The 25,411-nt window shown below is 43.2% G+C and overlaps 1 protein-coding gene across 2 annotated transcripts; it reads right to left on the bottom strand.

The window, feature by feature from the left end:
• Positions 1 to 7,080: 7,080 nt before the first annotated feature.
• RAD51C (RAD51 paralog C) lies at positions 7,081 to 25,374 on the bottom strand. 2 transcript variants are annotated; one of them, XM_032707414.1, is made up of 9 exons: positions 25,154 to 25,374; positions 23,733 to 23,991; positions 23,430 to 23,596; positions 22,070 to 22,203; positions 19,216 to 19,347; positions 16,982 to 17,048; positions 13,450 to 13,510; positions 10,886 to 10,946; positions 7,081 to 7,401 (listed from the first exon to the last, which is right to left on the bottom strand). In XM_032707414.1, exons 1-9 carry the CDS (start codon positions 25,269 to 25,271, stop codon positions 7,282 to 7,284), a joined length of 1,119 nt encoding a protein of 372 aa, XP_032563305.1. In that variant the 5' UTR covers positions 25,272 to 25,374; the 3' UTR covers positions 7,081 to 7,281. The 2 variants fall into 2 exon arrangements, with proteins under 2 accessions (XP_032563305.1, XP_032563304.1); XM_032707413.1 differs by having other exon boundaries at positions 7,287 to 10,946; positions 25,154 to 25,320.
• Positions 25,375 to 25,411: the final 37 nt, after the last annotated feature.

Below are 25,411 nucleotides of genomic sequence, written 5' to 3'. Positions count from 1 at the left end.
GTTTTTGGAGGGACGAAACATTGCAGTTCTTTTAGAGCAGATAAGTCCCAGTGGCAGCTGATGATGTCATTGCTGGGTTTTGTTTTTATTTTTTCAGGTTTGTGTGTACTGCATCATCAGTGAGTCACAAGCCCCGAGAGGATGCATATCAGTGCAAGTATCAAAAAGCAGCTTTAACTTCATGATTAGTTGTTTTTCACTAGGAATTCAGAGGCAGTTGGAGTTTCTAAGAAACTGTAATCCAGATAATCTTAGTGTAATATGATCTGAATTCTAAAAATTCCCGTTACAACCATGTCTTAGGGAAGTAACAGCTAATTCAATAAGATCAGCTTCATGTTGTCTGACAAACAGCAATTAAGGCTATCCAAGGAGAGATTCAAAAGCATTTAGACAGTCTTTTTCTTAAAATTTTTGTTAATTTTATATTTTTTTTTACTTGCTTCGAACAGCACATAAAAGTATCTGCAAGTAATACCTACTCTGTTTCATGTTGAAATGTTAAAGTTACCAGATGTCCTTGATTCATCTTGGCAGTCCCCATGTGCTTTTCATCATTTGTCTCGTTGCAAAAGGCACTAATTAAAAAGAAATGGAGTAGAACTTCGTGCTCAGGATACTTTGTCAACTTTTGGCACCGCGGTCAAGTCGGGATTATTTTGCTTCCATGTCAAACAAAGAGCTCGTGGCTCCAAGCCACGCCGACATTTGTTTCTGGGAGGGAAAGGTGGAAAACCATCCCTGTTAACCTGGGAGGTGGAACATACGGTCGCTGTGGGTGGTGTGGCTCAGCCAGGCAGCCGAGAACCCGCTCCGTGGAGAGCCAGTGGGGTGGGCAATTCCCACAGGAGGCAGCCCCACTGCTCCCCACTGCTGCCAGGAAGGGAAGCTCCAAGCACAATGTACTCTCCAGTAACACCCTGGTCTCTGAGAGGCGTGCTTGGGGCTGCTAGGAAATGTTTGTGGTGCTCGCTGACTCTGGGGGCTAAATTTAGAATGCCTGGGTACACTCTGGATCCTTGGATAGCAGCAGGATGAATGGTTCCCATGGGATGAGGTGGGGTGTGTGGAATAAACTCACAATTCATAACATTTTGTGTCTGAGATCATTGCAATACTCTGTCAAACAGAGGATGAGGCTTGCACCTGACTCGAGAAAGGAAACACAGGTGTTTGTGTCCTTTCCAGCTTAATCACATTGTGCTTTTTTTTTTTTTTTTTTTAAAAAAAGGAGGTTTTACAGTATTGTTCTAGAAGAAATATGTTTTATCTTAGCCTTTAAACAACACCTTCCTCTTTCTCATTTGCTGGGGAGAAATAAGCAGGATTTGAACAGGCCTTGGGGAGGTGACCTGAATTGTATGGAGGGCAAAAAGAAGGGCTTTTGAAATTTTTTGTAACCTTTGGAAGTGATTCCTGTGGGCTGACAAAGAGAAAACATGTAGGGACATTAGGGATGCTTTGACAATACTTAATATACCTGTGATATATGTTCTGATACCAGACAAAAGAGTTTAATGGGAAACCCCAATGGTAAATGGGTAAATACCTCTATAAAGTGATCTCTTTAAAAAGTAGGGCTTTTGCAATAAAGCTGAATTAATTTTAGAAGCTATATTCTGTTTTAATAATTCCAGTGGTTTAAGACTAAAGACAGCAAGAATTTAGAAGGAATGCAGCAAGAAGGCTCTTGCTGACAAGCTGCATCAAGCTCCAGTTAATTTTCTTAGTCTCAGTCTGTTCTACTGCAGTTTTAAAAAGCTGAGTAACTTCTGCCACCACAGTTTTACTGGCTCCTTTACCAGAACAAACACTGCACTGGGGTGTTCCTAAACACAAAGTCCTTCTCTCTCCTTCTTTCTCTTGACTTCTTTTTTTAAAGTTTTTGAGGTCAAGTCAGCTTTTCCAGATTAATAGTCAAAGATTATTCTGAAATATCCCCCTCCATTGCAAAACACAGGATTTCAGGCCTGAATCCCACTTCCAGCTGTCATGGAAATTTCCGGTGCTATTCCAAAGGAAAATTCCATTTTCAGTCTTCCATTCAGACCCCTGCTTAGGAAAGGGGGTGCTTTGAACAGCACCAGTGAGGAACAGGATATCAGTCCATGCCTGTTTATTGAGATTTGGAAACCTGTTGGAAAAGTACGTGGAAGAAAGAAGTAATGAAAAGCTGACTTCAAAGTGACTGAAGAGGTGTGGAGCACTCTCAGAGCAGGTATAACACACAAACAAATACCAAACAAAACCTTGTTTTTATTTGGTATTTGCCAATACCAAACCGTGCTCTGCTTAAATCCCATTGATATTCTCTTTCAGTGTGTGCATATTCTGTCCTTTTGGGCTGGAGGGTGAAGTTCATCCTAAAATGAGAGCAAAGTTTAAGGCAGGTGCCTGGTGGGATTTAAAACAAAAAAATGTATTGGTTTTTCCACAGTCTTGCTCTGAATGACTTGTTCACCATCTTGCTGCAGATTAGATTCCTGGTTCTGTGATACCCTGCTCCAGCCACAAGACCTTAAATTTTACAGTCACTTGCTTAGAAACATGTCCTTAAAAAAAGATTAAAAATTAAAAGATTAAGAAGATTAAAAATTAAAAATCAGCCACTTCTATGAGTACCAGAAACCAGCCACTGCTGTGTCCAGGCTCTGGGCATTATTTTTGCAATTTAAGTGCTCTAAGAGTGCAGATAAAATAGAATGGTAGGACTCCCAGGCTTTAAAGAATGTATGCAGCTGATTCTAACTTCTTCCAACAGTCTCAAATCCTATGATTTAGCCATAGAAATTCGTGTTAATTTTACAAATTAATGAATGAATAACTTTTAAAGAGATACATTCATGTGATGTTTTCCATAACATCAAATGTGTGGTAAGATTTTATAGTGGGGAAAAAAAAAAAAAGGTGTTACAATCTCATATTCCCGTGCTACACTGTATAGGCATCATTCCCCTGCTAAGGAGACAACTTGTTCTGTAGTCCAAAATGTTTTATTTTAGCAACATACATGATACAAAAAGGAATTACTAAGTAAGTGTAGTTGTAACTGTGTTGCTAAAACTGCAGCGGTTCACACTAAATAAATCAGAGTATTAGAAGTAAACGTGTCAGAAGCGTAAACCTGCAAAATAATGCAATGTGAGATACCAAACTGAGCGAGTATTCGAGCAGCATATTTGTGGGCTTTGAGAAAAGCCTCCAGATCCAATTAGAACCATTTATTGAGGTCTGTAGAGTTGCTTTTTGTCTTTCCTATGTATGGTGCTAGATACTGAATATTTTAAATGTTCCCCCTTCTCATTGTTTGAAACCAAACTGTGATTATTTATTTATTTATTTTTAATATCCTGATGCTTCTTTGGCTCCACTTAAATCAATGGCAAGTAATTCTTGCAATAAAATAACCAGTATTTTCTATAATTCTCGAAGAATGACTTAGTAAAATACATACTTTTCTATGCATTCTTTTGGCATACAATCTAACATTTTACTGCTTGTATAATGATTGAACTATTGTTTTTAATACCATTTATTCTATAGTTAAAACCGTGTAGAGCTTAGACTCTGGACTAGATAGTGGATATTGCAGGAATATTTCTCGCCTGTGGGAAGCAAGGCAGGAGCTGACAGTTTAACAGTGGGTGCATTTGTGGGTGAAATTCAGTACTGGGAAGGGGGCCAGTTCCCGGTGATTTCATTCTTCAGCACAGAACATTAACGCAGGAATCTTGCTCCAGCCAAGGGAAGCCAACTCCCCTGACCCTAATCATCCCAAATGAGTCCATGGCCGGGAGCCACAAGACATTGAGTCCACAGCCTGGGGAGCCAGGGAGAGGGGAAGCCCGGGAGCAGGTAGCAGCTGGCACCGGTTCCTGGAGCCGAGGGGACTGGTGCGGAGGAGGGCTGGGCAGGCTGCCCTAGGGCACTGCCAGCTCTGCATTCCCCTGCAGCCAGGATCCTGGGCGAGCTCCTAGCAGGGCCCTTGTGCCTGAACTGAGCTGGGAATCACGAGCTGACCTCCCTGGGATTATTTCCCTTATGTGCTCCGCTGTAATATTTCTGTTACTGTGATGTGAGCGCTCTGTCTGTTCCATTTCCCTCAAGGTACTCTGTCTTAGGACAAGAAATCATCAAGCCACACTTCAAAACTTAATCACATATATTTCATAAAGAATTAGCACGTGTTAAAACAGTATAATACATCTTAATGTGCCTTTCTAAATAATTATGATCCCAAGCGTGGTAAGGACAATCTCTTCTGAGAAGCTGGAGCACAATGACCCCTCCTTCCAACTTTTGTATTTTCTTTTGTTCAGGAAAAGGGTGGAGTTCAAAAGGCAGGCAGGAAGGATTTCACCTTTGTTCTTAATCCATGAGATGCCTTAGAATAAATCTAAGGCTTAGTCCCCCCAAAATAATAGAAGGAACAGTAACTGAAATTCAATAGGAAACTTGTTATATTTTAAATGTACTTTTCTCATCTCTGTATTCAACACTCAGGTTCATGGCTGAATCTTCCTCCATATGACTCAACCAGTTTGTGATTTACTTCGATATGAGACTGATTGTCTAATTTGAACCTTGGCTACACCTTCATACCCCCAGCTAAGCTATTCCTTCTCCATATTTTCGTAGATTTATTCTACTTAGAAGCTCGTTGGTTTCTCAGTGTTTCATAATGGAAAAGGTGCAGAACACATAAAACCAGGAATAAATAAATTGTTGTTTTCCCTGTCCAAACTAAAGAGTTTCAAGGCAGGACTCTGAGCTTGAGGAGAACCACCCTGTGACCGCAGTGTTTGCCTGTTGCCAAGGCCTGTGGTAGGATTTGTATTCTTGTTGTGGTGGCACAGTAAGTTCCTACACCACAACTGAATGTCGTCCCTACAAAATGGAATAATTTCAAACTCAGCATGATAGCTAAAGCTCTTGGCTTTCAGAAAACTGGGACTTAAGCAGCAAATCAAACAACCCATTTTCTTTTTGATTCGGTGCCATGAGGTTGGCTACTTAGAATCTTACTTTTTGTGCAGTAATAAAATTCTCTCCTGCCTCTTGCTGTTGTGCACTGATGCTGTGGCACGCAAGAGAATTCCAGGCACAGGTGGAAAAAAATCAACTGGCCATGGAAGATTTATTGGTGAGGCTACGGTCAAATTTTTTCTTTATATGCAATTCTAAGCCTGGAACAGCTTCCTTGTCTCCAGCAGATGAGAATGAAATCTGGCTCATTTAATCTAATTTTGTCTCCGCCAACAGATCCTTCTCCCTAGTTCTGGTCTGCAGAGCTGATTTTTATAATAGCTTCAGTATGAAAAAAAAAAAAAAAGACAAAAATTAAAAAAATCACAGCATTGAGAGCCTCCAATGTTTCCTCTGGACATTTTGTAACTCCCACTGTTAACCAGTAACTGTGCATCTTTTTCATTTGGATAACGACGCCCGGAATACTGGGAGATCTAACATTTACTCAGCCACGACGATTTATCTTGTTATAACAGGATCAGCATCTCAGCTGGGGCTTCTGGATGCTGCTCTACTACAAACAAAATTAAAACCCACAGTCAGCTGAAATTAATAGTGTACGAGAGACACGCCGTTACTCTCCTCACACATGGAAGGACGTGTGGAGGATATTAATTCCCAGCACAATACATGGAGGGAAAACGGATTTTTCCCCGTAAATATCAAACACGTTGGAGAGCAGCTATTGCTGGGAACCAGAAGTGCTTCTTAAAATATTGCTACAACGTTCCTAATGGATGGTTCTCCTTGTGGCTACGTAGGCATGTGCAGGGTGCCAGCTCCCCCCTCCTCCTGCCCTGCAATACGTAGGAAGCTTTTATTCCCGAACGGAGCGTTTGCCTGCTGACATCACATGCGGTAGGGTCCTTTTGTTTGCCTGTGTCTCCTGCATTGAAATGTTTGTCTGAGTCACCAGTCCCGCTGCCTCCCTTCCCCTATGTCATGCTGCTTGCTTCAGAGCTTCTCCCTGACTCACAGTTTTTAAATTTTGACACAGCCCAGTTTTGCTGCATGGCAACTGAATACTTTCCCTTTTAATATTTCATTATGTAATTTATATCTAAACACTATAATGATCCAAAAACCACTGCCTCTTTTTTGGGCTTGTTTTTCTTTTTTTCAGCTTTTTTTTTTTTTTTGAATAGAGAGTTTTTATGACTCAGATTCAGCACTGAATTTTGTTTCAAGGCAAAGTCAGTTTAGTGTATACTAGATTAAAAATTCAAGATAGTGACTCCCACAACTTGAATTCTTCATTTAGCTGCTGGCTGAGTTTCCTCAGCTCTAACGTTATCAAGCTCTCTGCCAGAAAGGGGTCATCTGTGTGCATGTGTACAAACACTTCCCATAATTGAAGTAATTACTATTTTGCACTGCAGCACCTTTCTTCTCCTCTAATAATCTCATCGATTTGTTTTCTCTTAATAAAAAGAGGACAAAACCCTGCGGTGTTTCCAGTGTACATTCATTCTTTTGGTTTAGAGCTGCTAATATATGGCTGGTGTCTAAGAGGTCTGGGTTTCCTCTTTATTAAAGCCATGGACAAAAGAGATCCTGATTACAGCACCTCAGCCTGAAATTAAGAACTTGGGAATAAGAGCTGTGCAGCACTTTGGCTCGAGCCTGAGTGATGGCAAAGTATTCTTACTTACTAAGATGGGAACACAAAATTACCGTGCTGGATTAAATCTTTTGTCCTTCAGATCCAGCCTTTCCTCTCTGTTGTTGTTGTCACCAGAAGTTCAAAGCAGAGCTCTGATTGTCCTTGATCAAGGACTTTGCAGCAGGTAAGGGCTAAAGCATCTCCACTGCCTCCTGCCCTGCTCTGAGCAGGTGGTGAGCACAGTGCTGCATCCAACCCCCTTAAAATTCAGGGGCACAAAAAGCCAGATGAGTGATCCAGACCCGTGTCATTCAATGTGCTCTACTAGATGCACTAAAAGAAGCAGTTGGATTCTCCATCCTCCCCAAAAAATCCCCCAAACAAACCAACCAACCAAAAAAAACCCCAAAACCCCAAAACCAAAAAAAAAACCACCCTGAAGTCCCTTGTAATAGAAAACATAGATTTTTATTATAAAAGTAAAATTATGCCACACACAAAGGAATCTTCTGCCTCAGAAATTTGCATATTGCAGTCTTAACGTTAAAATAACACCCAGAGCAGGAATTGAAGTTGAGAGTCTCTCAGGCTGCCTTTGGTTGCACATTCACTGTGCAACTGCTCTCCTGTAGCTCACATTTTTTTAACATTCAACTTTGGAATTGCTGCTGCTTCTCCTCCTCCCTCCGCGGCCGCTTCCGAGGGTTCATTTCAGTCCCTTCTGCGTTCTGAGTGACAGCTGGAGGCTGCACATCTCGGAAGCCATGAGGCTGTAAGATGTAAGGGAAATCATGTGCTAAAGCCTGTATGGATATTAAGCATGAGCAACTAGTTCCCAGAAGACCAGGATAAGGGAGGAGGCTGCCATTTATGTTAAATGAGCAGCCCCAGAGCTTTTATAGACCAGCACTGCAAACTTTTCAACACATGTGCCGACTATTAACTGTGTCTCCTCATTTTCTTCCTTGAAGATATTTTATTTTCACCAACCAGGCTATCATTTTCATTTTACTACTAATCACCCCTATGGCTATGAAGAACTGCTTCTTTGTAAATTCACTTATGTTGCCTATTTAAATAAATTAAAAGACAAATCCATCAGCTCCCCCAGAAGGAGGGAGATGACTGGATTAATTGCCACCATCATTTTCAGAAACAAAACTGTGAATTCCTACAACCTAGGATATTTTTGTTCCATGTACCTACTTAATGAACTGAAAACATCAATGAGACGTTGTAAGAGAACAGCAGAGCTGAATCAGTCTGTAGACTGCAAAGACTGTTCCAGCATAGTAATTTATGGGACACAACGGGATGAAAACCTTTAACTGCCAAAAACTAAATGCAGAAGTGAAAAACTAGACTCTGCTACTCAGGAGAGTGCTTGAAGTGATCTATCTGACCTAGTACCATTTGTATTTTCTTTTACTGCAGCTCCACAATTTAATGTTTTTTAACTATTTTAAAATAAGAAAGATCTGGAAAATCAGTTAGTTCAACACGTCACGGATGCAGATGGAGATACTGAGATGTTGTGAAAACCTGCAACTGTCTGTCTTCCCATCTCCAGACAAATGCTGTGCAGGGAGCCCTGCTGACAGCTCAGGGGACACTCTCAGTGCAGACTTAGAGAGGAAAAGGGGTTAATCAGAAAAGGAAATCGCTCTGGTGATCCAAAATGTTCAGGTGGGGACAGGAGCATTTCAGGAACGCCGACATTTTGGGTTGGTGCAGTGTGAAAAAAGCAGGCGGAATTACTATCAGACATGTGACTCCTCCAAAATGCCAGCGTGTCCCACACCAAGATCAATCCCAAACCCAAGTAAAACGTCTTGCTTACGTCTGCCATCCCTGTACTTCTATTTCTGAATGCCTCACCTCACCCAGCCCGGGGCTTTCAAAGGAACAAACAGCAAGAGGTGCCACAAGGGCAGGATCTGTGCAATCCCTCTGCTATTATAAGCAACTCAAGTGTTATTCTAAAGAGCCTGATGGGGAATCTTCAAGTTTAATGTTTCACTGCTGCTTGCATCTAATCTCTGCCATTTCCCTGAGGCACAAAGGTGGATCTGTAGCCAAGAATCCACTTAATCCAGCAGGCTGACTCCCAGCAAAAGCATTCCAATGGTTATAAAGGCCAGAACATGATAAAGTGGGCTGCCTAGTATGGATGTCTGGCACCCTCAAAAATACATGAATTTTGTGCATATTTTTGAGGCTTGTTAGTGGGTTTTAGATGGTGGGGAGGTGGCTACTGGAATCAAGGACAAAGCTCAGTCTCCTGTCATTTTGAATTGTTCCCTAATGTCCTCTGGCATCTACACACTGCAGCAAGGCTGGCAGAGGTAGATGGCTTTATTACTTGAGCAGTGTTCCCATTGCTAACTTGGCAGACCCTCCTCAGTTCAGGGAAACACTGACAGTTCCTACCCGGAATAGAGGTCCCGGGTCTCTATCTTTCACCATGAAATAATCAGGTCACATTCCTGGGAAATTTAGGTGAATCAGCAGGAGCCACTTACTCCCTTGTGCATAAATCAACTTACATTTCTATACTCTGCATTTAAGAATGAATCCTGATCAGCCTGTGAAAGAAAGGATTTCATGGGAGAGGTGTTCCACAGCCCCCCGAGTGGTGACTGACTCTCCAGAGTGTTGGAAAGGACACGGATAAAAAACAACCAAAGCCTGGTCATGGTTAAACATTTCTCCATTGCCTTACAGGCCCTGAACAGCCAGTTTGTCAATGGTACCTCATTTGCCCATGTCTAAACATTTCTGAGGCTTAAGGAATTTATTATTTCTTTAATTATCTTTTTTTTGTACGCTGGTTATACATAGATGTGCTAAATCTGACTTGGAAACAGTGCACATGTATTTACGTCTTCCAGTTTAACCACAGAGATGGGAATGAGAAATGATAACAGCAGACTGCTATCATCAGCCCTGAATTTCATGAAAAAAACAGGGATAATACATTTTTTACTTAAAGGAATCATCTGCTGAAGCAGTTCATCAGGATTAAGGGGAAAAACACAGGGATAATCTCAAGTTTTAACTAATCTTTGATTGGGATTCACTCTCAACTGTATTTCAAGCCTGTGTACATTCACACAGAAGAGAGCATAGCTGTTTTATGGTGCATATAAAACTGAAAGGAAAAGGCAATTAAACTGTCTAAGATAAAATCCATCTGTTTGTCAGCTGGAGAAAAAGGACTCACATCACATGATCCAAACAACCTTAGGATGTAGCCCCACTTACCCTTCCAGTCTTCACAGAGCTAAGAGTATATATTTGCAGTGTTTCTCCTGTCCAGGTGAATAAACCCAGGGGTGAAGAAAAATCTGATTTCTCTTGGAAAGTTTGAAGATCTCATCTTATGGCAGCATTAAAATCTGCAGGAAATGCTATGGCAACGTGTTTCCATGAGGACACGTAGCCAATAGTTATGGCATGTACCTATGGATCTGACATTTGAAGATGTAAGAGTGGAGTGGTGGGGGTTTTTTTAAACCTAAATACAGCTTAGACAGCATGTATTCTCATTAATATGTATCTAAGCATTCCACAAAAGGAAATAATCACAGGATTTAACTAGGGGTGAATGAGGTCTCCAGCCATAAGCTGGAAGCTCCTTATATGATAGTGACAGAGGAGAAAAATCTGTATATATTGGCTGGGCATAGGGTCACTGTAGGATGGAGCCATGAAAGAGAGAAGTACAGCCTGGGTTATATCAGGCAACACACATAAAGCAGAGATGGGGAAATATATATGGCACTGATGAGACCTCTGGAATAGTTCTGGTCATCCTGGTCCTAAAAAGATAAACCCAAGTGGAAGAGATTAAGAGAAGAGCCTACCTGAGAAGGGAGAAAACAGCCTGGCTGGTTCAAGTCTCCCAAATGAAGGCTCAGATTGTCCTCACTAACTGCACTTAGGCCACAAGTTAACATCAAGGGCAGATAAAATAAGCAGCCCTAGCAGCAGAGCAGATGGGGACAGGCTGCCTGTAAGTTTGATCTGGAAATCAAAATGTTTTAACTCAGGGGACTAACTGCTGGGTCACTTTTCTAAAGAGAAGAGGTACAAAATACTCATAAATCTGGAGACATTCCAGCATTACTGGTTACCTTCAGAAGGCAACCCTACAAAAGCAAACATGGTTCTCAGATTTATCTCTGTGTCTGAAAGTCCCTTTACAGCTCCCACTGTGCTCCCCTCTCTGACTCTCCACCCTGAAATACTGACTGTGATGTGATAGGGGATTGTTGCCTCCTTCTGACTCGGTGATTTGTACAACGTTGCCAACCTGGTAAAAAAAAAGGAGGTAAATTATGATTAGTGAATACAGTAATAAAAATTCCAACTAACCCAATGACCAGACCCAAGTTTTCCCACAATCCTGGGGTAGGTACCAGTGGGATTCTTAGGTATGTATTTTCATATAGGTCATTTAAACTGTGGATGATGCCAAATTCCCATCCTTACATGACCTGTCAGCTCACACACAATCTAGACCTACTAAAAGGAGTGAATGATTAATTAGCCTTGTTTCATCACAGTATTTGATGACATTTCTGGAACAATATTCATTATGAATTAATTCCTAATGTCACTTTCTTAAAATGCAAACAAAAAAGGGTTTTGAGCACAACTCTTTCCTACTCCATTTGTTCACTGACCTCTCTAAACTGGGGGAGACCCTCAAGAATTTCAGTACTTCCAGGAAGGCTTTTTCCAGAGATTTCATAAGCCTGTCAATATAACCTAGAGGCTGGAGAAGATGATGTTCTATTTCTAAGCCTGCCCTTGCCACTGACATACAGCATAACCTTGAGAAAACAGTTTCCCTTTCATTTCTCCTCTGACACTTCCCTGATTTTGGGCATTTAGGCTCTAAGCAAAACCCCTTGATTTGGGTTGTACAGCTCAGTAAATGCTTGCATAATATTGATAGAAAATTGCAAAGCAGCTCAAAAGCAAAAGGTTTTTGAACCAGTGCCAGGGCTGCCAGTCTGCTCCATGCCCACCTCCCCCAAACTTACACAAGCCAATCTAGGAAGTGTTCTGCTCTCAGTAGCAAGACACCCTGCCAAAAATCCCGTTAATTATTTTGGGGTTTTTTTTTTTCCTCCCTGAGGTGCCATTCTATTAGAGAGCACGTAATTACAGCCTGAGGAACGCTGCCACTTCATGTTAGCTACACAGGGAATTCCTCAGAACATTGAAGTGGTGGGTTACACTTGACAAAATTGCCCAAATCTGAAGCTGCAGAAGCCACGCTTTCACAAGCGCTCAGCTGGAGCCTCTGACTCAACAGGATCTTTCTTCCCAGCAGTGAGAACCCTTGGAATTAAGCTCTGACATTTGCAGTAGTAGAGAGAAAGGAGTCAGGTATCAGGGTTGGCCAAAGCACATTTGAAAAATTAAAAAAAAAAATAAATAAATAGGCAAATGGATTCTCAAATGGTCTTCGTGCCTCGACAGTGTAATATAAAAACAATTTAAGAACAAAACTACGATTGATCATGAGGTATAGGCAGTTTATGTAAAAATGCAACAGCATTTCTGCTTCTTACAGAGGCATTTGTAACCAGAATTGCTGTTTCTGCAGGCCCTGCTCCATGTAGGCTGCAGATTTAGATCAGTAAATAAGCCACGTTTGTCTCTCTTTGCCTTATTTTCTGGAACTTGTATCTGCAGACTTCCTAGCTCTGTTGCAGAAGAAAAAAGTTCTTTTGATATATAAAATTAACTTTTGTTCACTCTGCAATCATTATGTTGATGCAACTTCTGTCTTATAAAGGCTGTTAACTAATCAGCGATGTTAATTTAATTCCAAATTAAACAGCTTGCTGTAATCACTCTGCATTGCCTTCAAACTTAGAATTTAAAAACAAAACCCCACAAGAAAGTGTCATTGCATTTCTCTTTCAAATTCAACAACCAAAAACTATGCACAACAACATTCCAGTAGCATTTTTGTTCCCTGTTTGCAGAAGATTAGGGAATTGAAGCACAGCTCCTTAATCTCAAGCTGCTGCACGGTGATAGTATACACAAGACAAATTTAACTGACCAGGAAAGAGAAATGACCTTGCAATGTAGTGAAGAGGAGAAAAAAGAAGCAGGAAACAGGGAAGATCTCACTGCAACAGACAGAACTTCACACACTGTTTTTAGAAGGGTCACCCTCATTCTTTCTAAACCCACCCTCCACAGCTCAGCCCTGCCTTGCCTGTCAGTGCAGCTCTTTCTGCCTCTCTGCAGGTCACTGGAACTTGGTCTCTGGTTTCTGCCCAGCTTTGCAGGCCCATCCTGCTGCATCCCAAAGCAGAAGGGTCTAGAGGCTGTCCCTGAGGCTACAGCTCACCTTCCTGAGGGTCATTATCTTGGCGGCTTTAAAGCCTTCTTTGGCATCTCTGGCTTTGTACTGACTGGGGCCTAAAACACCCAGGCAAAGAAATTCTCCTCCCTGCTTACAGAATGCAGAGAGTAAAAAAAAAAATGTCTACTCAGCCACCAGACCCTAAATCCTTGTGTCTGAACAGCTGCCATGAGGATGTTATATTTTGATGAGATGTGGCATCTGGTCAGAAAGGTGCCCTGTGGTGGGGAGGAGGAGCCTGACAGTTCAGCCCACTCTGGCTCAGCCTGAGCAAGAAAACTCTTGAGCCTCAGTAGGCTGGGACACGGCAGAACAAGGCCAGAAACCAAATTCAAATCCCTGCTTGGCCGCTGTGGTCAGTCTAAGAAGATTCCCCAGTGTCACACTTGTCATTATTGCGATTTTTATTCTGATTTTCACTTACCTCTGACTGTTGTCCCAGTGAAAGATTAAACGGATGGTGGCAGCGTGTCCCCAGCTTTCTCCTGAGTGACACAAAATGACAGGCCATTTTAGTAATCTCCTACACCAGCATCACCATCTGATGCTGAAATTAGACCAAGTCTTCCAAAAAAAACCCCACCATGATTAAAACATATGTGCCTTTACTTGCAGTGATGAATCACAGCTTTTTCATACGTACAAGGATTTCACAACAAATACACCAAGACAAGGAATAACCTCTGTACTCAGTGTGTTTTACAGAAATCTTGATGTGATGCTCCCATATTTGTAGAAAGATTTTATAGGTGCCAAATAAAGGACAGGTACTAGACAAATCCTGAAAAGAGGCAGCATGAAGAAAAGATTTGTCTAATTACTACTAAAGAAGTCGAGTGAGTATGTCTAAATCCTACTTCAAAACTGCAATATTCTGTCTCTCAGGCATAATTATGAGCAAACATCACTCCCTTTGGGATACCAGCTTTGGGAGAAAGTCAGTGATTATTAAAATATTAAGGGCCCCTGAAGCAGTCTTCTGCTTCTGACAGCAAAATGCAAAAGAACACAACCAAAAGCAAGGAGTAGGGGGGGCGTGGTGGAAGGAGAGAAGGAAGTTCGGATTGTTATCCTGCTTCAGGGGAACAGTTTTACTGTTTCAGCTCACACCTGACCACAAGCACAGTCAATGCACAGACAGTTTTATGTCTGTTTGTCCCAGGAGACAGTCAAAAGATGGATTTTAAACCAGTCATTTTGCTTAAGTGCTCCAAGTCTCTCCCGCTCCCCTGCCCACAGCCCCTGGAGTCACTCGCTGCTCTCCACCACATCTCCAGCCCCACGTGCCCCCTGTGCTCTGATATTCATTAGAGCCCAGAGAAGAAAAAATATGATTCTGCTGTAATGAAGACCTAGACCCTCTGGGCATCTTGCCAGACCCTGCTCCACTATATATCTAAGTTGAGATTAAAGATTTTGGCTTTCAGACACGGTTCCGAGTCAGAGCTCAGAACACATTTTACAATGGGTACAAATTCCACACCGGCACGTTTCCAACTGCATTGAAAAATGCTACTGTAAAATGAGATATTTCTGAGCTAAACTGGCTGTAGATTAATATTTGACCTCCTTTCTAAATATATCTAGCAGAAATGTCTAGGAACACCCAGCTTAGCTATCAGTAGTGGGAAAGAAAGCTGCCCCCTTCACAAAGCTCTTGATTTAATACCTTGCAGCATCTGTGCTTTTTTTCTTTCTTTTTTTTTTGTCATAATTAAGACCTTCCCTTCTGCTCAGGAGCTGAATAAGAGTTTAGAGATTAATGCTCTTGTGAAATCTTAGAAAAAGCTGTTTCTTAGGCTTACCAATCAATGGGGGGAAAAAAGCTATTTAAGGGATGCAATAGGTTTGATTAATTTTACTTGGGGGCTTGGTGCTGACTCCTCCCTCAGTAGTTCCTTTGGCTACAACCAACTGGGGAGGAGTGGGAGGTTCTTTAGCCTTTTTGATGAGACTGTTGAAAAAGCATCTCTTCAGAGTGGGGCATAAAAATCACCTTGTAACCCACCAGCTCAATACTTGCACCGAGTCTGTGGCATAAATTCACATTAAAATGAAAAGAGTTTTGTACCACTCTGAAATGCTCCAGTTGAGATATCGCTGTTTAGGATGAGGGGGGGTCCCTCTCTGCTTAAATATTTTACCAACTGGTACAAAGTTTTATTTTTGAAGGAGGACACACCACTCAGTTTACTGATATTATGTGGTCACACACACTCTGGTGAGAGCCACAATCAGTTCAACGTGAGGATATGCCAAATTAAATGTTTGTGAAAGAAAATATGCATGATATCTTTGAATTATAATGAAAAAATACATGATATCTTTGAGTTATAACCAACTCTGAATGTCTTCACATTCTTTACTGTCCCTATGACTCAACAAACACAACAGCTCCCAAACAATGCTGGCCAGTGAAAAAAGACAGGCTCTATTAGCTTTAATTGAGTTTGTAGCCAGAAAGGCTGCCAAAAATAATCCATCAGAGAGCAAGAGGCAAAACTGACAAAAAGGGTCAGATCCTGGGAGCTGGGTCTGCCATCACAGCTCCAAATTCCACATTCCTCACATTCCTGGAGGAGATGGTCTGTGTTTGTTCATTTTACCCTACAACTGTGCCAAATGGTTCAGTGCCTGTACAGACACTGGGAACATCTTTGCCTTTGTTCTGTCCCCTTCTCCCTCCCCTCCAGAACAGGGGAATCATTGCTTAGCTCACAGAAACTGAACCTGTGCACAGAGAATTTGTGCCCTTTAAGTGAATCATAAAATAATACGAAGTTACAACCTGAAATAAGATTTAAACGCTGAACTTTCCCTTAATTTGTTGAAATCTCTGCTTCAGAACTGTTCTCTTTTCCCCTGTGACTGCAGCAGATGAGTCTGTATGAGGTACTCTGCTCATTACTGGGCAAAATTGAGCAGCCTGGAAAAAAAAACACTTAAACTGGCTCTGGGCAGGCTGAGGATCCCACACAGAACTTCCCCCTCCATCATAACTGCAGAGAGTTCCAGCGATGCAGCAAATATGAAATGCCTTTGCAAATAATTAATGGAAGGTGTTCAAGGGTAATGGGAAAATAAACAATTTAAATTGTTTTGGAGAGGCAGCAAATGGTTCTCAGGGAATTCAGCAAATTGCAGCGTAGTTTGAGGTGTGCAACCATTAAGCAAAGTTCTTCTTTGAGGGCTTTAACCTCTTCATCACCCCATCCCTGCTCGAGGTTTACTGCTCCCAGGCACATTTTTTGGATGATCATTCACCAGCCAATTTCAGACTATATTATTGATTTATCAGAGTTTACTTATTATTGAAACAGCTCAAGATTACTTGGCCACTTTGGGCAGAAGTGGATTGGGAGACAATCACCCAAACAGCCCAGGGTGTGGTGGTGACATCCAGGAGGGACAGTGGCCTCCTCAGCTGTGACAGAGGTGAGTCCACAAGATCCTCAGGGGAAGGTGCAATCCATTAGCTGCACATCTAAAAACCCAGCTACTCAGAGAGCTCTGAGTTCCTAGTGCTTCCCCAGAAAGGGTCTGTCATCTTAAGGAATATTGTTAAATCTAATATCAAATTCAGTATTACAAATTTTGGGTTTAAAAGGGAAAAAAAAGTCCATCCACCCTCTCAACCCGTGAGTTTCTGCAATCTGAAAATGTCATGACTTTCAAACATATTTATAATCTCTTTTCACAAATCTAACCAGGAGTCTAATCTGCACACCACGTCTCAGCAACAGAATGAAATCTGATACTTTTAATTACAACCACAAGGCTGCCCTAGCTCAGCACTGCTCTAGAGTTCCACCATGCCAGCAGTTCCAGATGGGTCTGATATTTTCACCATGGCTTCTGCTGCACTGTGGAGATTCAGCAATTTCATTTCCTTTGTATATGATGCCAAAGGAAAGGAAACCACATATCAGTTTTCAACTCACAAGCTAAACACCTACCTAGAGCAGGTACCAACGTGGACTGGCTTTGCCCGATTCTTGTTGCCATTTGGTTTGTCAGAACTACCTAAAAGAGGAAAGAGAAGCAAAACAAATAAGAAAACCTCCAGGAAACCAGCATATTGGTGGGAGGGAAGAGAGGGAATTTTCAAAAAGCTTCTACTGATAAAGTAGTTGCTCAGGCAAAACTCTTGGCAACGAGAAGAAAATGTAGATGTGCCTCATCTCTTCAAAACAAAATAAGAGGACCCTGCAAAATGCATTTTTGAATGGAAGGGAGATTTCTTTCATTCATGACTTTGAAGAAACCTAAATTTCTCCCCTCCCAAGGGATGCAAACTCCAAACAACTTGTTTATCCCACTGCATTTGTCCTAAATACTGTTTGGAGCTGTGTTTAGATGCACTGGCGCTCCATGAAGAGAGAGCTCTCAGTCACTGGGGGTGAATGAACTTGGTGGTGCTGCCCAAAACACACATTAGCCCAGTGATTAACCAAATTTCTGTGCCTTGTAGTCTAAAAATGCACAAGTGGGTACAATATACAAAGAGAATGAAAGTGAACAGACAGAGCGGGGGAGTGTTTTCGCAGCACGAATCACTCGTGGGAGGCTCACAGACAGTCTAGGTTAGATCCCTGGTAGAAGTGGGGGTGGGTGAGACAGAAAAGAGCCAGGAATATTAATCACAAAGTTCATTAAAAATGAAAAATAATAAAAAAAAAAATCGTACCTATCTTAAACCCCCAGGGGTTTTCATTGTTTGATAAGCTTGTAGGATTCTTGCTTGAGCAAGTGTGTGAGAGCAAACAGTTCCACTGGGCACACGGGGCACACCCCAAAACATTTACACAGCTGAAAGCCCAGGACATATATTGCACATTTTAGAGAAGTAACTCATCATAAGTGGATGGTAACAGCCCCAAATAGGCTCCCCATCTCACTGCTGAAGAAGGGCTGGGCTGGGCATCCTCACACAGCCCACTGAGTCCAGCTTTAGAAACACAAGGGCCTGACTTCCTACCATATTAGAGCATCCAGGCTGCCTGACAAGCAATCCCTGGCATGCAGGCTGGATTTAGCCTGCTCACAGGCTCATGGAACTAACCCAGGCACCAACTGAAGTCACCCTGAAGCTGTGACTGATCACTCCTTTAGCAAGAGTTTACTTAGCAAGCCTTTGTACTAAACTGCTCCCTGGTTCAGAAGAGATAAATTATATATGTTTCCCTCGACCAAAGAAAAATAAAGTGTCCAATGACAGCTGCTGCTGTTCAAGGTCACCAGGTACCAAGCTGTGAGTGAGAGGACTCAAGAAATCAGAGGCTGTGCAAACCCAGCAGCCAGGGAACATCCATCTCCCTGGTACCCACAGCAGCGGGAAGAAGCTCCATAACTCACACCAGGGAGACAGCAAGGGCACCCTTTCGGCAGCCAGCCCAGTCTGAACACGGAGCTGGGCTCTTCCCCTCCCCACATCTATCAGTGGAAGCACAAGGAGAGGTTTATTTTTAGCCACTGGGAACAAAAGCCAATTGCACCAGAGAGCTGTGGGTGACAAGGTCACAAATCACCTGGAAACCGTTAGAGAGGCACAAGCACCATTTTGAGGCTGTAGAAGCTCTAATTCCTGAACAATGCTTCTCTGAGCTGTGAGAGACTCCCAAAACAACTTCTGGAACAGCTGCAGCTTCCCAGTGCCATCTGCTGGCTGCGGGGCCGCTGCCTCCATGGCGTCAATGACATGGAAACAATGCCCAGGAAGGAAGCCCTGGGTTTCCATGGATGCCAGAAGAGCAAGGCAAACCAGCAGATAAAATGGTTTTCCTCCCTAAGAACAGTTTCTCCACTAAGACCAGGGTTTATTTTTAAACCAAGAGTGGAAAGTTGTGGTGGAACTGCTGAACGCTCCGACGCGTTTTCATGCAAAGTCACCAAAGGAGCATTCTTTGTCCAACCAAATCCTTAGAGATGATGCTACCATTGAATGAAGATCCACAGGATGCTGTTAATGCAAATTTTACTTATTTTTGCAAGTCTAGGAATTTCCCACCTTACAGGTGTTGTTCCTGTGTGATCCACCTCCATTTACTAACTAAACCTGGCCAAGAATGAACGTGGAGAACGTTCTCGCAGTTTTATTTTGCTGTTCGGAGACAATCACAAATCACATTTGCTTAATTCTTTGCAGGATACTTATTCCAAAGTGGTATCTTTTGGGATTTAATGGACTCACTGCTGCTTTGTGGTCGTTTGCTACGATGATGAGCTGCTGTGCCAGACCATTCAACAGCCTCGTCCGCAGGGACAGGTCCTCGAAGTCGTGGCGGAAAGGGAAGGCAATTCCATCAATCACCACCAGTCGGACCTAAATGCAGAAGGAAAGGAAAAAAACTACCATTACCATCCTATTAAAAAAATGACAACAAGCAGCAATACCTATTTTTAAGTGCACTTAAAAAGAAGTGTTTTATAGAAGGCGAGGGCCATCTTCTATTTCGTACCTCGATGAGCACGACCACGTAACCTTTATTTCTCTCTATATATCAGTGACAATCAGCACCTCAAAGGAGTGCAGGTGAAGAGCCTCAAGCTCCAAACACTCCAGAACACGTGCTAAGTGCAGGGCTGCATCATGCACAGGGACCAGCTCAGGCCAGAGCTGCACCAGCTCCAACAAAACACTGCACTAAGCTCAACAAAATGCTCCCCAAGCTCTCCCATGAGTTAACCCAGCACAGAGCTGCCCTCCCAAATGTCCCCTTTCAGCTCACTTACAGCTACCTGACTTCTCTGCATCTCCTGATATGGAATACAAAACAACAAAGCTGGACTTAAAGCCTTGCAAAGGAGAAGATGGAGAAAATAATCATTAAACATTGTACTTCTAACACTGATTTATTTCACCTTCTCCCTCAAAAGTTAAATCCAAACCAAACTCAAAATTTGTGCTGCCTGGAGTCACTGTTGAGACAACTCAGCTCACATCAGTGATCTCAGAAACACAGAGTTTAAGAGATGCCTAAAGGTATTCCAGACACACTGCAATGGGATCTGTCGTGCCTGAAGATGTTTGCTTTGCTGAATTATTTCTTTTGTAGCAATCATTAGCTGAAGTCAGAGCACGATGCAGCTGCTGGCTCATCACCCTCAAGACACTGTATAAACATTAGTCTGGGATTTTGATTTATTCTAACTTCATTTGTTGTAGCTGTTTTGATGACCCAAGTTTGTCTGGAATACAGGAGGGAGATGGATGGTCCTACAGTGCCTTCATGTTCAGATGTCACTCAAATCCTCAGTATCTACAAGTTCTTGCATTAATGCACAAGATAACAAATTGGAAACAACAAAAACCCCCCTGATTTCCTGTATTATTGATTTAACTCATTACTGGAACATACCAGCCTGCATAAACATCACCCTGTGAAATGGCCCCAGGCCTCCAAATGAAAAAAAAAAATCTTAATTTGCAAAAGAAGATTAAATAGTTAGAATCAAAAGAAGATATTCTTCTGTTTTCTCATTTTTCCTCCTTCCTACAGATTCTTTTTTATGAGCCTGTACATCTTCTTCATGCCTAATTTCTTTATGAGCAATCAGTTTAACAGTATAAACATGACTCATGCTATAAAGGAATGTATACATGGTTATATAACCTGTCTATCAGATGAATATGTCCAGGTAGGATGCAATTTAGTCAATTTTCTCCCAGTTGCACTTGTTATAAATAGCAAACAAGAAGACTTAAAGTATTAAAAGTAGGGCTTTGGTAATATCTTCCTTCTCCATGTCAGCTTGGCTCTACCAGACCAGGCTCTACCTTAAAGAATTCAGTTTATTGTGATAAGAATATTTTCTAACAGCTTTTCTCATATTAATGACAAGATCTCAAATTAATTCACATTTCCAAATGACACATTTGGATCCCTACATCTCTCTATCTCTAAATCTCTACAACTATCTCTCTTAAAAAAAAAACCAAACAAACCTAAAACCTGGAGTTTCCCTGTGGTCCCAGACTGGGCTCCAGAGGGATCAGACTAATTTTAATGAGAGCTGGACTGCAATGAGCAATCTGTCAAGTCACTTATAGCCTGTCCAAGGAATCAGCAGAAGGTCTTATGGTTCTCCTGCAACCTTCAGTACTTCAGGCTCCAGGCCAAGCACAGATAAAGCAGCACAGATGGTACCAGGGAGCTGCAGCCCAGTGTAACTGTGCTAATGAAGCCATGTACTTTCCACAAGAGCAAACACAACAGGGCACCGTTAGTACCTGGCAGAGAAAGGGAAGTACCAGACTACACCAAGCAAAAGTGAGGCTCCCATCTGCGCCTTCGAGAACACAACAGCTTCCAAAAATGAAAATTTTGGAACATATGCAAAAGACAATCTAACTAAACAACGGGGATTTGTGCTCTGATGGAACGAGGCACCAGCCACCTTCCCCAGATCCTGACAGGGGGGGATCTGCTGTGCAGAATCTGGAAATCTGGAAGGGAGGTGGTGATAATCTGCCTTTCAATAGCATTTCTCTAAGACATGGGGTACTAGGAAACTTTCTGGCTGTAGTCCACCCAAGAGTCAGGCTGCAGGCTCTGGTTGCTTGTAGCAACAGAAGATGGACTGGAAAGAAGGAGAAAAGTCACTTTTTGGATGCCAAGATGCTGTGGGATGTTTCTGGTCCTCAGTGATCTTCTAGGACAAAAGAAAGCCTTTCTGATCCCATCACTGTGGTCACCACAGGCACACCTGGCTCAGAGACTCTTCTGTAAAGCAGTTCTGTGATGATTCATAACTCAGAGCTCACAGAAATGTAACAACACGTGGCAACACAGACCCAGGATCCAAACTGGAAATTCAGGATGGTGGCAGCAGTGGGAGCAAAAGCAAATTACTCTCAAGAGTAATTGGGATGGAAATGAAAAAGCAAACAAGCAGAAGGCTTTACATTTGTACTCTGGCATCAGCCAATACATTACTGCCAAGCTGCCGAGGTACCAAGGTGTTTACTCATGTTACTACAACAGACAAAAATCTTTAGTGTGAAGATGAGTGATATGTTCTGATAAGCCTGCAATAACCCTTACCTTGGAATGCTCTGAGAGGAATTCTGGGAGGAGGTAGACCTGGGCAAGGAGCTCTATGTAGTCACGACAACGGAAGTAATATATGTGAGAAAGGATACTTTCAAGAGAGAAGGTCTCCAAAGCTTTCAGATGATCTGAGAACAAGCAAACAGATGAATAAATGAGTCAGAAGTCTGTACGAGCATATTGTTACTTTCATCATTCCACCAAACTATGCCCTCCACACATAGCAACAGCAAAGCCCCCAGAAACAGAACAGGCAAGGTAGAGAGTGTGGAGACATCCCTTCCATCTGGCTTGAAAGTCAGGAAGGTGGTGAGCAGATGCTCTCTCAGCATTTGCACACAGAGACACCGGAGCCTCCAAGGGAGGGCTCCAAAAATGAAACATTCATTTCTGAAACAAGAACTTTTCCAGTAAATCATTTTCAAGCCAGAACACCACCAGAGGCCATCAGGGACTATTAATCATCCTTTCTTCAATGTACAGGCAGCAGCTCATTTAGTACGGTGCCCTTTCACCTCACTTCAAGCAGAAGTTTGGTGCATAAATTCTCCAAGAGCAACATGCAAGTTTTGTCACTGTCCCCAACAGACTGATGACTTAGAGAATAAAAATCCTCAGAAAAAGCAGCCTGGCTATATTGACCTTATGGAGGAGCTGAATTCCAGCTACAGTTTTACTATGTGGGGCTTCAGCAGCAACAGTGCCTCAAAAAGTTCTGCTGTTCCTCTTCTGTTTCCCCACCCAAAAATGTGCTGTGTTGCAGCACATAATCCCTCAGTTTTGCTGAACAGAGTTGTGTTTGGGTTTAGCTGCAAATTTGACCTTTAAAGAGAAAGGAAAGGAAGGAAGGGAGGGGAGAAAGGAAGAGAGAAAGAAAGAGAGAGAGAAAGAGAGAGAGAGAGAGAAAGAAAGAAAGAGAGAAAAAGGAAGGAAAAGAAGGGAGAAAGAAAGAGAGAAAGAAAGAGAGAGAGAGAGAAAGAGAGAAAGAGAGGGAAAGAGAGAGAAAGAGAGAGAGAAAGAGAGAAGGAGAGAAAGAGAGAAAGAAGGAAAGAAGGAAAGAAGGAAAGAAGGAAAGAAGGAAAGAAGGAAAGAAGGAAAGGCAAACACCAAACCCCCACATACCTAACCCCCCCCAGATCATCATGGAGAAAAAGAATTATTCTTAAAGTAAACCAGCTCAGTCTGCAGCACAGCTCCAGACACTGATGCAATCCAGGGTTTGATACACACAGGTGGAAATAAAAGGCTGCCAGCAAGAACTCCCTAAGCCCCAAATGTAGCACTGCAGCCCACGAGACACTTGTTTCTCTCCATCCCTGCCTACCAGGCAGAAAGAAACAACTCAGCAACATACCTTCCTCTTGCTGAGCCTCAGCAATGAGCTGGCAGTGCTGCACACAGGCAGCTGCAATATCCACCACTCTGTCTACCATGAAACTTCCCTCGGTGTCAATGAACACGGCTTCTCCAGCGACGCCCCCAAAGCACTCCGGGATCTGCACGTCTACTGCCAGCTGCATACTGCCACGGGAAACAGGAGAAAAGGGAAACATTTACACCACAGACCTCTCCTGGCCCGCTCCTGAAGGGACATTTCTGCTGGGAAACCACAAAAAGGGGTTCTTGGTGGCGCAAAGGTGACCCGGCGGTAAAATACCACAGCTGCGTTTTCCCCACGCCGGGCGCTCCGCAGACCTCGGTGATTTTTGTCAGCTGCACACCCCCTCCCAGAATGTTGTCCAGTGCTGAGCAGAAGGTGATGATGAAGCCCTGGGCTTGCTCTTCCTCCAGAAGCTCCAGGGCTGTGAACTTTCTGGTGGCGCCTGACCCCCTGGCAGTCCTTGCTGCGTCCCCGTGACATTCCTGCCTCACCACCTGCAGGGCTTCCAGCGCCTCTTCTTTGGAAATCCCAATCTCTGGAAAAGTCAAAACCACCTTATTTTTATAAGCAGCGATTGATTTAAAGAATGATGAGGTAATTCAACGTGTTTGACAGAACATAACACAGAATTATCCATATCCACCCTTTCAGTGTAACACACACGCAGCCCTGGGACTAATGGTGGGGTTTTCAAAAGAACTCAGAGCAATGATGTGCCGTGTTTGGGGTTCAGGTGACAGCAAGTTATCTGCAAATAATAATAAAATCAAAGCATCTGCAGATAATAATAAAATCAAACCTGCTGTTCACAGATGGATGAGCTCTGGCACAGCAATTCCCCTACTCTGCACCAAATGCACTATCACCATAATTTCATTTGAAGCAAACAATGCCCTGTAAAAGAAGTCAGGTTGCAGACCAGTAAGTGCCAGTGACACTCACTGATTGTGGGTATTTTCAGGGTACCCCAGAGCTGAGCACCTGATGCTTCATTTTTATATTTGAACCACAGAGCAAAGAACAGAGATGAGAGACCTGCAAATATCTTTATACACACACCTGCCTTGACAGATCCAGCTTTGATTGTCAAAGCAAAAACTATTACCACATATTATCATAATTAACAAAACTACTGATAATCAAAATCTCAGACTAGTTTGGGTGGGAAGGGGCATTAAATATCATCTCATTCCATCCCCTGCCACGGGTAGGGGCACTTTCCACTATTCCAGGTTGCTCCAAGCTCCATCCAACCTGGCCTTGGACACTTCCAGGGATGGGGCAGCCACAGCTTCTCTGGGCAACCTGTGCCAGGGCCTCCTCACCCTCACAGGGAAGTGTCAGGACACCCCCCTTATCAAGTCTGCAAATCTTATTTACAGCTCTTGAAAGAGGCAATTTCCTGACTCCACAGAAGCTTATTTTGTTTAAATCATATAGAAAAAAAAAGAAGAGGGAAGCTGGGGAAAGAAGAGGGACGAGACTGGCAGAATCCTTTCGTTTTCCTGCATCCCGTTTGCATCCATCGCTCAGTGTAAGACAGATCTACCAGAACCTTGTGAACCTCACTCAGTATTTACTGTGCCCGTTTCTCGGGCCACACGGAAGCCTCAGCAAGGGGTCCCAGAGCCGGGAAGGGGAAGGGGGAGAGCGGAAGGGCGCGGGGAGGCCCCGTGGGGCCGAAGCGCCGCCGGTACCTTTGCTCAGGCCGCAGGGGCCGGTCTCCAGCAGCTCCTGCGCCGTCTGGAAGCCGGCGGCGGCCAGGCGGGCCCGCAGGGCGGGGGCCAGCGGCAGCGAGCCCACCTCCCGCTGCATTGGCGGCACCGGGATCAGCACCGGGATCAGGACCGGGATCAGCACCGGCACCGGGAACGGGCGGGAGCGGAGTGATAGGCCACGCCCCCATGGGCGGGGGTCAAACACAGGCCACGCCCCAACAACCGGGCCACGCACTG

This window comes from Chiroxiphia lanceolata, chromosome 20 (genome assembly GCF_009829145.1).
Source record: "Chiroxiphia lanceolata isolate bChiLan1 chromosome 20, bChiLan1.pri, whole genome shotgun sequence".
Lineage (NCBI taxonomy): Eukaryota > Metazoa > Chordata > Aves > Passeriformes > Pipridae > Chiroxiphia > Chiroxiphia lanceolata.
Note: the sequence above shows the minus strand (reverse complement) of the source record. Positions and strands in the feature narration are given on the sequence as shown.

Coding starts and splice junctions, on each gene's coding strand:
- RAD51C (XM_032707413.1), bottom strand. CDS start 25,271: ATGCAGCGGGAGGTGGGCTCGCTGCCGCTGGCCCCCGCCCTGCGGGCC. Junction 13,511..16,981: donor CACGTTGGTACCTGCTCTAG/GTAGGTGTTTAG, acceptor TGTGTCACTCAG/GAGAAAGCTGGGGACACGCT. Junction 10,947..13,449: donor CACTGGGACAACAGTCAGAG/GTAAGTGAAAAT, acceptor TTTTTTTACCAG/GTTGGCAACGTTGTACAAAT.